This window comes from Triticum dicoccoides, chromosome 4B, assembly GCF_002162155.2.
Source record: "Triticum dicoccoides isolate Atlit2015 ecotype Zavitan chromosome 4B, WEW_v2.0, whole genome shotgun sequence".
Lineage (NCBI taxonomy): Eukaryota > Viridiplantae > Streptophyta > Magnoliopsida > Poales > Poaceae > Triticum > Triticum dicoccoides.
Window position 1 is genome coordinate 118635100 of NC_041387.1, and position 11625 is coordinate 118646724.

General features: G+C 44.7%; 1 protein-coding gene across 1 annotated transcript; it reads right to left on the minus strand.

Annotated features, from left to right (window-relative positions):
* Positions 1-9183: 9183 nt before the first annotated feature.
* Positions 9184-11372, minus strand: LOC119295381 (probable non-inhibitory serpin-Z9). The gene is made up of 2 exons (XM_037573794.1): positions 10789-11372; positions 9184-10241 (listed from the first exon to the last, which is right to left on the minus strand). The coding sequence occupies exons 1-2, from the start codon at positions 11347-11349 to the stop codon at positions 9471-9473; spliced, it is 1332 nt and encodes a 443-aa protein (XP_037429691.1). The 5' UTR covers positions 11350-11372; the 3' UTR covers positions 9184-9470.
* Positions 11373-11625: the final 253 nt, after the last annotated feature.

Here is an 11625-nt window from a genome sequence, read left to right on the forward strand (position 1 = left end):
CCCCGCGCTGCCGCCCCCTCCGCCAGAGCCGGACTAGGCCGTCTGGTAGGTTTGTGGTGTGTGTGTTTTTGTGTTTAGGGCTTGTTGTGTTGTGCCCTCAGCATTGACCCTTGTGACTTATCTGTGTGCTTGTGGACCTCCGTGTGCGTTTGTGTGGATCCTTGTTGAACATTGTTGGATGCTTGTTTTGGGCGATTTGCTTTATATAATATAAAGCGGGCCTTTTTCGGTATTTCAGCATTTCGTGAACTGGCAAATGCCGCATATTATTTTCTAGTTCTGTAATACGCCCCTATTCATGCTACTTGTCGTAGTACAATTTGAGAGGGATTACTAAAATATCTTCGGAAGGCGCTACGCTGCTGTTCAGCAGGACAGTTTTGTTATGCCACGCCACCGATGGAAGTCCCAAGCGCCATTCCTGAAAACCTATGTTATCGTTAAGATATTGTTAAGAAAAAGGTTATCGAACCAGAATTATCTGGAGTGAGAGGCCTAGCTAGCTAGGGAGGAGACGACTGCGTTGTCAGTTTCGGTGAGGTGGGCGGGTCAATCACTCGATTGGCTGCTGCTGGCCATAGTGTTCCAGCGGTTGGAGTGTCTGGTTCCATTTGGTTTCCATCCTGTGCGAGAATATGATTGATTCTGACTTAGCCACTGGATTTGATCGTCAGGTCAACCCCTCCGTGGCCAATTCATATCCGTTGGAAATGAGAGAAAAAGATTGATGGAATGCAACAGATCACATCATCTGTTATGCCACTGCTCTAATGGTTACTGCCCTTCACACTGGAGTTACGTCAAGCTCCACTCGGTGGATTTTTCCACCGGCGCTCTCGAATATCCGTGTCTCCGCTTGTTTTACTTTCCGCGAATTGCTTCAAATGCTTCTCGCACCTTCAGTAAAGCTCCTCCTATCTGGCATGATTGAAAATAAAAATATCGAGGGGCTTGTTATGCCTACACTTTTGTCATTTTTAGCATGCCAATTTGCTGAAGAACTTATCTGTCGCAGTTTGGGTTTATTTATTTTGCCCAGGGCAATATGGCATTTCAAACGTGCCAGGGGAATGCTTTGCGATGTGATAAACTGGAATTTTATTTCATTTCCGTGGGGAGTGACAGACTGCAATTGACGACATGAATAATTCTGGGCTTGCTAGGTGCGCATGATCTACTTCAAGTTGGACTTTTTTACAGATTAATTGTGGGTAGCTAGATTCCCATGCGGATGGTTTGCCATGCTGTCCGAGACTTCACGTGGAAATCAATCAGTCACATACCCTTATTTTCTCCATCCATCACTTTTATACTACTTATTTGTCGCTACAATCATAGGAAAATCCGGATGTTCCCATTCACCTACTGCAAAAGGAAAAGGAAAATAACATTTTTTTAGAAAAGGATAAAAAAAGGAACAGGAAAATAACATGGGAGCCAGAGCAGAATGCTGGTTGTTGACTTGTTAGTTTGAACATTTGCCCCGAGACAAATCTTTGCGAGAATCAGAGAAGGTGCTCATGCCATTAGTAGCTACTGACTAATTGCCAAACCTGCAAGCTGGACCGAGGATGATGATGCATCTTATAACCTCCCCAAGCTAAAAGGACGGAGGCTCGTTCCCTTTTTCTTTTGAGGAATTTAAAAGGTACTCCATCTGTAAACTAATACTAAGATGTTTTAGATCATTAAAACAGTGATCTAAAACATCTTATACTTTACTTTAGTGATCTAAAATGTTTTATATTAGTTTGCAGACGGAATATTAGCTTCATGAGTTTGAGATAACGTGTATACTCCCCAAGTTAGAGTCACTTCAACTTTGTTTTTTTACCGGTAAAGCATCAATTTGTTTTTTTTACCGGTAAAGCATCATTAGATTTAAAGCTTGCATTTATCACGCAAAATGAGAAAAGGCCAGTGTATCATTTTGTTTTTAGCCACATTTTGTTCGGTTGATTTGAAGTAATTAATCTCGAGCACCTCAGGTGTTCAAAATGTACCTTTTTCAGGCCCATGTGTGCACTTGTTTCGGCTACACATATTTTAAGAAACGGATTGTTTAAATTTCTTGCTCCTATAGCCCGGGGATGATTTTTGGAACCTAGGTACGCTGGAACCCAATTACTAAAGCTCGGCGAAGAAAGTTTGAAAAATTAAGAATAACCACGCACATAGGTATTGATTAAAACTTATGCATGCAAATTCTAGTAAAATAATATGACCATGTGACCTAGGTGAAAACGAGAATGATAGTAGTACAGTTGAAGTTTTAGAATATATACTATATTGTAGTGTTCTCATTTTCTTGCAGGTCGCGATTGATCATACTATTTTACAAAAATGTAGATGGGTAAGCTTTAACCAACATACTATTGATCATACTATGCGCGATTTTATCATTGTTTCTTAAAACTAACAAATATATGTTTTTTGCTATGTTCTAGAAAGTAGTTTCACCGAAATCTAGAACCATTCTCCGGTTTTCGCCCAACAATCCCAGTTCCAAGCTTTATTGTGCTTCATTTCAGATTTCTAGTACTCTCCTAACTGGATCATGCCCAAGCATCTTAGCAACAAAGAGCTTTATGTGGATGCTTCGCTAGGCCTCCTTTGAGTCAAAGTAATTTGATAGGATTTTCATAGGGTTAGAATCCTTAGGACTTTATCCTATATTGGTCGTCTGATTCATAGGAGATAGGATTGAATCCTACAGAAATTTGTCCTAAGAAAATATGTGTACTACATTTCATAGGAACATCCACTCCAACCCCCCCCCCCCCTTTTTTCTATAATTCCTTTGCTTTTCATGTGACATCAAAACCTCTCTACTAATCCTATAGTATTCAAGTGGGCATGCCACTCCAATCCTAGGACCTTTTTGATTTGCGAAATTCTGCAAAGAAATAGAAATAGAAAAAGTAAAGGATTGGAGTGGCATGTCCACTTAAATCCAATAGGTTTATTAAGGAATATTTGATGCCAGAGGAAAAACAAAGGAATTGAAAAGGTGGTTGGAGTGGATGTTAGATTTCCTATGAAATGCAGTACACAAGATTACGGGCCTCTTTGATTCACGGGATTACAAAAACACAGGAATATGAAAAACGTAGGATTGAAATGACATGTCCATTGGTTTCCTATAGGATTTGAGTTTGTTTGATTGTATCATAGGAAAAACAAAGGATTTCTTCCAAGAGGTTGGGGTGGATGCTAAAATTCCTATGAAATGTAGTACAATTGAATCCATAGGAAAAAATCCTATGGGATTCAATCCTGCGAATCAAATGATCAACGCGGGAAAAATTCCTAAGGATTCTAATCCTTTAAAAATCCTACGCAAATCCTTTGAATCAAAGAGGCCCTACATAGGAAAAAATTCTATGGAATCCAAAACGCGGGAAAACATTCCTAAGGATTTCAACCCTCCAAAGGTCCTATAGAATTTATTTGAATAAGGAGACCATGTACTTGTCCTATTCTTGCGTTTTGAGAATCCTGATCTAGTGTCTCTGGAAGTCATGTAACCAAGAGAACTCATAGAACACCCGTTCATTCACCTCACTCCCGTGTCACCCTGCGGCGATACCGAGGCGTCCCCAAACAGCTGGACGGGTCCCTCCCTCCGTGCCCGTGCTCTTCCCGCTGCCGGCGGCAGGTAGGCCCTACTGCTCTCCAAAGGGGATGACATGAGGTTCTTTGGAGTATCTGCACCTGTGGATCTAGCGACGCGGCTACGGATCGGCGAGGCTCCGAGATCTTTGTTGTAAGCCGAGACGACGGTCTCAGATAGCGGTGCGATGACAACTCCATGAGGCAGGGTTGCAGTCCCATTATTTGGGTGATGATCTTGAGCTGCGTTGGCGGCAAGGTTGTTGGCTCGGCCAACACGTCCAAGTGAGGACAGTTGGACGATATGTCTGAGTGGTGGCCCCAGATGTGGTGCGGCATTGGTGGTCTTCATGCTGTTACCTTGGGCTGAGTGGGCTGCGAGCATCTGGGTCATGCGGCGCTGTAGCTCGGGTGTGGGTAATGGCATGTCAGGGCGGCGACCCTAGAAGCTAGTCTTAGTGGGCTACATAGGGCACAACATTGCGGATGAAGGTCGGGGTGGCGAACCTGAAATTGCAGCGACATCGAGCACGTTTGACCTTGTGTCGTGTAGGCGACGAGGTTGCTCTCGACGTCGATGTTGGCATCAAGGCTTCCGTGGCAACGGTGATGCAGGAGCGATGTCGAAGATGCGACAATTGTTGTAGTAGTCGGCTCTTCTCCAACGTGTTCGCGTGATTGCCTTAGCTCGTTTGTTGTTGCGAAGTCGAAGCTGTAGTGGCGGGCCCCGGTGGTGTACGATGACAGTCTGCAACTGGTTCGTTCAATGATCTTCTACAGTGCCAGTCGTGCCTAGTTCTCCTTAGCAGTTCTTCGCCAGAGTCGAAGTTGCATTGTCTAGTCGCAGGTGGCCGAGTCCTAGCGCGGACCTTCATATAGCTCCACACAATCTGTACAGTGTGGGTTGAATCGATGATCGCCTCCGACGAAGTCGGAGTCATTTGCTCATGGTTTAGGGATGACAATGAAGCCTCTAGAGGAGGAGTGATGACGATGACCCCTTTAGGGGAGGCGTGCTGTCTCGGTGAGGCCCTCTTTGGAGGGGCGTGAGTGGGATATCTTATTTATGTGTGTCGCTCGGTGGTTCTGATGGTTTTTCACCCGGTTTTTCATAATTAATGGGCAATCTGGTATCGCTCGGTTTTCCTAAAATTTTTTGCAAGGAAAACTTCCAATCTATTCATCAACTGTCCTGGTAGTACAAAGAACAGTAGAAGTAGAAAAATACATCCACATCCTAGACCACCAAGCGACGACTACAAGCACCGGAGCGAGCCAAAGGCGCGCCGCTGTCATCGCCCCTCCTCATCGGAGCCGGGCAAGACAGTTGAGAAGTCGTCGTGCTAAGGCCCCATAGGACCAACACACGAGAACTGCAACCACCGTTAATGAAGAGAAGCGTAGATCGAAAGAATCCAATCTGTAGACACACGAACACAGACGAACAAAGAACGAATACACGTGCATCCATCAAACACAAATGCCGACCAAATCCCATGTGATTCGTCGGAGACAAATCTCCACACGCCCTCTGACGATGGTAGTAACACCATCAAAACGGGGGCTAGGCGGGGAGGACTTTATTCCATCTACAAAGAGCCGCCGCCGCATCCCATCTCTGAGAAGGACACAAACCCTAACAAAACTAAAAAAACATCAACAAACGGAGCCCTCCCACTGCAAAGGCCGAGATCCACCGCGACTCCATGGTCCTAAGACCACAGGAGACGAGGTAGACAGATGACGGTGCCGGCGGGAGGTAGGAGAAGCCCTAGCAAGCTAGGTGCAGGAGCCGCCGCCACTATGCGTGGTGCGTTCGGTTTCCTAATTAACAGAGCAACTCTTTTCAATCTGCCATTTCAAAAAAATCAATAATCCACTTCAACATTTGTGTACTTGTTTGCACAATTTTTTTACTACCTCCTAGACTTGTACACAAGGGAAATATCATACGAGAACCAACATTCAAAGAAAACTTTGTGAAAAACCATGTTTGAAAGTTCTAAAAAATTCTGAAAAAAAATGTTGAAGGTAAAGAGGATGATGTTTTATCGTCATGCAAAATTTCAAGATAAAACACATTATGGACGCGAGCTATAAAAAAACAAATTTAGCAATGAATAACTGCACTATTCAATGCTGATTTTATTTTTTTTCATAGCTCGTATCTTGTAACGCGTTTTAACTTGAAATTTTGCAAGGCAATAGAACATCACTCTCTCAACATCCCGCAGTTTTTTGAGATTTTTTTAAATATTAGAACATCGTTTTCGCGTGGTTTTCATCGGTTTTCATCAAATGCTGGTTTCCATCGGAGTATGATATTTTCCCAGCAGAATCCACCTTCCCTCAGAATGAGCAGCAGGCAGTGGCACAGCCCATACATCCGGGTTTCCTGGTTGGCATGCACGAAGGGAGCCCACAGAGGCTGCGCCCTTGGTTGGAAGTATCTATCCGCGAAATTGGCCAGACTGGCCTCCTGGCACCAGTGATGGTGGCAGGTATATTTCCTACTACTGTACCACACGAAGGTTTAGCGTATCTTAATAGCTCAATAAACTGGCCTGTGGTCACGCATTTCCCTTCCGTTTGTGTGGAGACATGGCATTTCCGTTTGCGCCCATGTGCATGGCATCTGCTACATCTGCCACGGCAGCAGAGTTAGACCAGACGTCGCGTTCCCGTGTAGGAAGCCGCGCTTGATCTGTGCAAGAAACTTCAAACTCGCATCAACAAATATATATACATACGCTCTCTCCTGATTCTGTATATAGTACAATGTTAAAATGAACATTGTATAAAAGCTGTTGCATCAATTAATTCGGATCAGAGGAAGTATGGTAATTTGATACGAGTGGCGTGTAAGTTCCGATTTGCGCAAATGTCACGGCTTATTTGCCTGGAGCTGACCACGAGATGTTGCCAGGAGGATTGGTTTGAGGTAATCCGGGCTTCATTTTCAACAAATACGATTGTTTTTGCTGTGCAGACTGCCGCGAACAGGGAAAAAAAAGGGACGACAAGGAAAGAACAAACAGCAGTTAGAGAAAAAGCCAGAAAGGCGAGCAGTTTCTGAGAGCGTAGGAGACATCCTTTTCTCCTTCCAGGGCGAAAGGCCACCAACCTCATCACAGGTCTCCATCGCCGCTACAGATGAGATGAGCGCGACAAATAGCAGCCCGGCGGATGGGCACAACACAGATCATGTTTGCACAGCCGCACGGACGAAGTGCCAGTGCGGCTTGGCCTATGAGGGAGTAAGAACCTGAAGAAGAAGCCACCGACACTGCCAGTGGAGCGTAGCCATCGGTGAAGCTGTGGAAGCAACCGTTGCCTTGAGAGCCAAGCGTAGGAGAGCTGAAGAAGAAACTTTCTTCCTCCCTGGGAAACGCTCGGCTCATCATCTCCAGGGCGCCTCCCACAAATTTGAACATTTTTATTAGTTTGATCAGTGCCATATTCGATCTGCGGGGCTACTTGTGTTTCTCAGAACAAAGACAACTGTAAGGGACAGCAGCAAGTGGTGGACATAAAACCTAAACAGTCAGGTGATGATATCTTTATTTCCTTTCCACTGAACCTTGACAAGGAAATTCTTCTCTTTTCATCAATGTGAGAGAATAGTACCGGCACCGCAGGCGCGAGTCACACGCATGCGCTTCATTCACCACCAAAGATCGGATTGGTGATTATACCAAAGAAATGTCATCAAAGAAAAATATTTATACCGAGGTATTTTTCCTAAAACGTCAACAGATTCATCTGAATGAAACGAACTATGTAAGTAACATTGCTAGCTTTTTCCTGGCAGGAAAATGCACATAAACGGCAGATGATATGGGAACAAAATAACAGATCCATGCAAAATATATTCGAGAAAAGATTGATACAAAAGTAAAGTGTAAAGACTGGTAGTTCAAATGTAAAAGAACTCACGAGTTATCAACTCAGTAACAAAAAAATAAATAGACCAGAGGATATTTAAGAAGCAGCGAAAGACTCAGGCTTATTCAATTCGTGAAGTAACTAACAAGGTTGAATCCGCTGCACAGGATTTTAACCCTTGACACATGGTGACTCCACTGCACAACCCACAACCACCACTTGGTATCATTCCATTCTCGCAAAGGGATACACTCAATACCACCAAATTCATAGAAAAAAATCTACACAACAGACTGAAATATGTAGTCTTCACATGGTTTAGCACAACAGTGGAGATAACTACTTAAAATTGAACAGAGCAAGTAATGGTGGTCAGCATGCCACCAAAAATGGAGCACGCAAAGTGCACGAACTATTGCCGTACAAATTTGAACATTTTTATTAGTTTGATTAGTGCCATATTCGATCTGCGGGGCTACTTGTGTTTCTCAAAAGAAAGACAACTGTCAGGGACAGCAAGTGGTGCACATAAAACCTAAACAGTCAGATTATGATATCTTTATTTCCTTTCCATTGAACCTTGACAAGGAAATTCTTCTCCTTTCATCAATGTGAGAGAATAGTACCGCAGGCGCGAGTCGCACGCATGTGCTCCATTCACCACCAAAGATCGGACTGGTGATTATACCAAAGAGATGCCATCAAAGGAAAATATTTATACCGAGGTATTTTTCCTAAAACATCAACAGATTCATCTGAATGAAAGGAACTACTCCCTCTGTCCCAAAATTGATGTTTGCCCCCTCTACAAGAGGGTGCAAGAGTGCGGGCCCCATCTCTTCTACAAGTGCCGCTACACCCGGCGCCTTTGGTCTTTGGTCATTGGGAAATTCCCCATGCTCGGGCTCGACACTTCCGCTTGGCCCTTGTTTGAAACGGTTGAAGATTGGTGGGCAAGCACTTGCGTCGAAGGAACGCCGGATCGTCAAGCCAAGGCCTCCATCACCATGCTTGTCTCTTGGATAGTCTGGAACGAACAGAACGCAAGGGTTTTTAAGCATAAGAGTGCCCCACCGCCAATCTTGCTTTCGTCCATCTCCACCGAGGCAAACCTTTGGGTCAATGCCGGAGCTAAGAAATTAGGGTCTTTTATTGCGCGCGAGTAATCCGCATGTTGTGTATTTCAGTGGCTTGTAACAAACTCTATTCTCTCTTATTTAATGGATGAGGCAAAGCTTTTGCCTCCGTTTAAAAAAAAGTATCTCAACCTTAGTACAATGTTGCACTAAAGTTAGTACAATGTTGAGACACTTATTTTGGGATGGAGGGAGTATATATATATATATAACTATGTAAGTAACATTGCTAGCTGTTTCCTGGAAGGAAAATGCACATAAATGGCAGATGATATGGGGACAAAATAACAGATCCATGCAAAATATATTCGAGAAAAGATTGATACAAAAGTAAAGTGTACTGGTAGTTCGAACGTAAAAGTACTCACGAGTTATCAACTCAATAACAAAAAAAAAATAGACCAGTGGATATTTAAGAAGCAGCGAAAGACTCAGGCTTATTCAATTAGCGAACTAACTAACAAGGTTAAATCCACTGCACAGGATGTCAACCCCGGACACACAGTGACTCCACTGCACAACCCACAACCACCACTCGGCTATCATTCCATTCTCGCAAAGGGATACACTCAATACCACCAAATTCATAACAAAATTACACATGGATAGATAGAAATTTCTACACAATAAGACTGAAATATTTCGTCTTCACATGGTTTAGCACAAAATGGAGATAACTACTTAAAATTGAACAGAGCAAGTAATGGTGGTCAGCATGCCACAAAAAATGGAGCACGCACAGTGCACAAACTATTGCCGTAGTAAAGTCAAGATCAGCCAGATCACCAAAGTTTAGAATGATGCAACAAATACAAGTAATTTGGTGATAACCTGGTGTTAGTACTGTGATGAAGGATCAAGCACATGCCCCATGAAGATAACCGTAGCAGATACTTCCTCCCGAATGAGAAAGAAGAAAGGGTGGTCGGCTGTGAAGTGCTCTGTTAGTAAAGGCTTGCCTATGCTTTTCTCCACAGAAGTTTCTTCAATTTCATCATCGTTTACTTCCAAAATCACTTTATGAAGTACATCAGATAGAAACAACGGCTCCTTTGAGTCACCTTCCTTTACCATATCTTTGAAATCTGCATCTCGTCGGAATGGCAATTCAAGTGTCATATCTTTCAGAAAATCCTTCATGTCGATCTGAAAAGATATCGTGAATTTGGGCACCCCAATACCCACATGGTGCTTCTCTGTCGGTAAATGTTGTTCTAAGAATGCCGGTTCAGAGAAAATCTTCTTGGTTAATTCAAACAGGCCATCATGAGCATCTGGGAGGAAAATGTACATGGAAAACTTCCGTTCATTACTCCCTTGCTTGTAAGGAAGCTTAATAACTTTGAATCCTTCATGCACAGCAAAAAGACGAGTTCTGTCATACTCCACAAAAGGAACTAGGACATGTGTTCCATCCAGACAGTAGAATTTTTGTTCAGCAGTCTTCCCTATATCAGTCTTATCCAGCCATCTGCCTTTAAAATACAGTGCGCTGCCAAGTACAAGCCCTGTATTCTGGTCAACTAATCCATCTGGAAGGAGTGAGGTAATGGTTTGTCTCGTGGACTTGTTGACCCATGAGTTAATTTGCTCAGCAGCATCTTCTGGCTTCAAATATCAAGAAAATAGTTTCCATAAATATCAAAATGAGAATCACAAGGCATATCAAGTACAGTTAACACCACAAGATTAGTTTCTTATCCAATATTTTTTCCAAAACAATTTTGTGTCTTAACTGTTCAAATTCAAATATAACGAGACAACCTCTTGAAAAGGATCTTACAGTAACGAGCAACCTGTGTAGCTATTACTTTCATGATGGAATACTTGCATGGTAAGTCTCTTTGCTCAATTAACATTTTTACTAGATCAAAGAAATTTCGACGAGATCCTATAGCATAGTAGCTGCACAGGTAAGTAAAAGACAGTAAACCAGAAAACACAAACATATATGGAGGTATCGATTACCTACACTAATCAGATGACATGAATACAAATATCTGTTTCCTGCACGTTCAAACAATAGAAATATCTGAACTTTCACTGCCACAGTGCCGCTAACTAATGGCACAAGCATACTTCGAACAGCTGATGAACATACTTCGTAACTACAATCACCATGCAATTCATGTGAGAAAGGAGCCATAACACGTACCGTGCTCTTGAAATCGACCGTCTTGGCCGCTGAGCAATACAGGCCACCAGCAGTCTGGACGAACTCCGGCGAGAGCGTCGTTGATGCGTCGGCCCACACGCCAGAGGCGAACGCGAGCCGTGGTCCACCAGACTTCGCCCGGTCCTTGAGCACGCGCTTGACCACACGTGACGCCACATTGGCCGCGTCAGCCGCCGCGCCCTTGCCGCCGCCACCGCAGCCCAGCGTACCGAGCAACTGCCTCCGCGTCGCACCACGCGCGCCGGAGGCCGCGAGGGAGAGCGCGGCGTGGACTCCAATAGGGGATACGGCGGCGTTTCCAGTGCCGGCGGCGGCGAGGACGCGGACGGCGAGGGGCAGGCAGAACGCGCGTTGTGCTGCGTCCAGGGCCTCCTCCCATGGCCTCGTCGGCATCGGCGGAGGGGCGACGGGCGCCTGAGCACCGGGAACCGGACCGGGGGACGGTGAGGGAGGGTGAGGTTTCGGGTCGGGGCTCCGCCTGTTGGGTTTTGGGGCGGCGCTCCGGCGGAGCACACGCGGGAGGGAGGAGAAGTGCCGCATTTTGGGATGGAAACCCAGGGAGACTCCGGCCAGGGTTTACTTAGCAAAATTGCTTTACACACGACGGTTAGTGCACGACGCTTGCACGATTCTCCCTCCCCAACAGGGCTCCACCACGCACGGTAGCTGCTGGTGCTTTTTTTATTGAGAATCGGTAGCTGCTGGTGCTGCCACGTATGAATCGTTCATGCATCGGCCGTGCAGGCATCGTCTGTCTAGCAACGCTCGGTTCAACAACGATCAAATCAAAGAAAGTGATCTGTGTGGGCTGGTCCG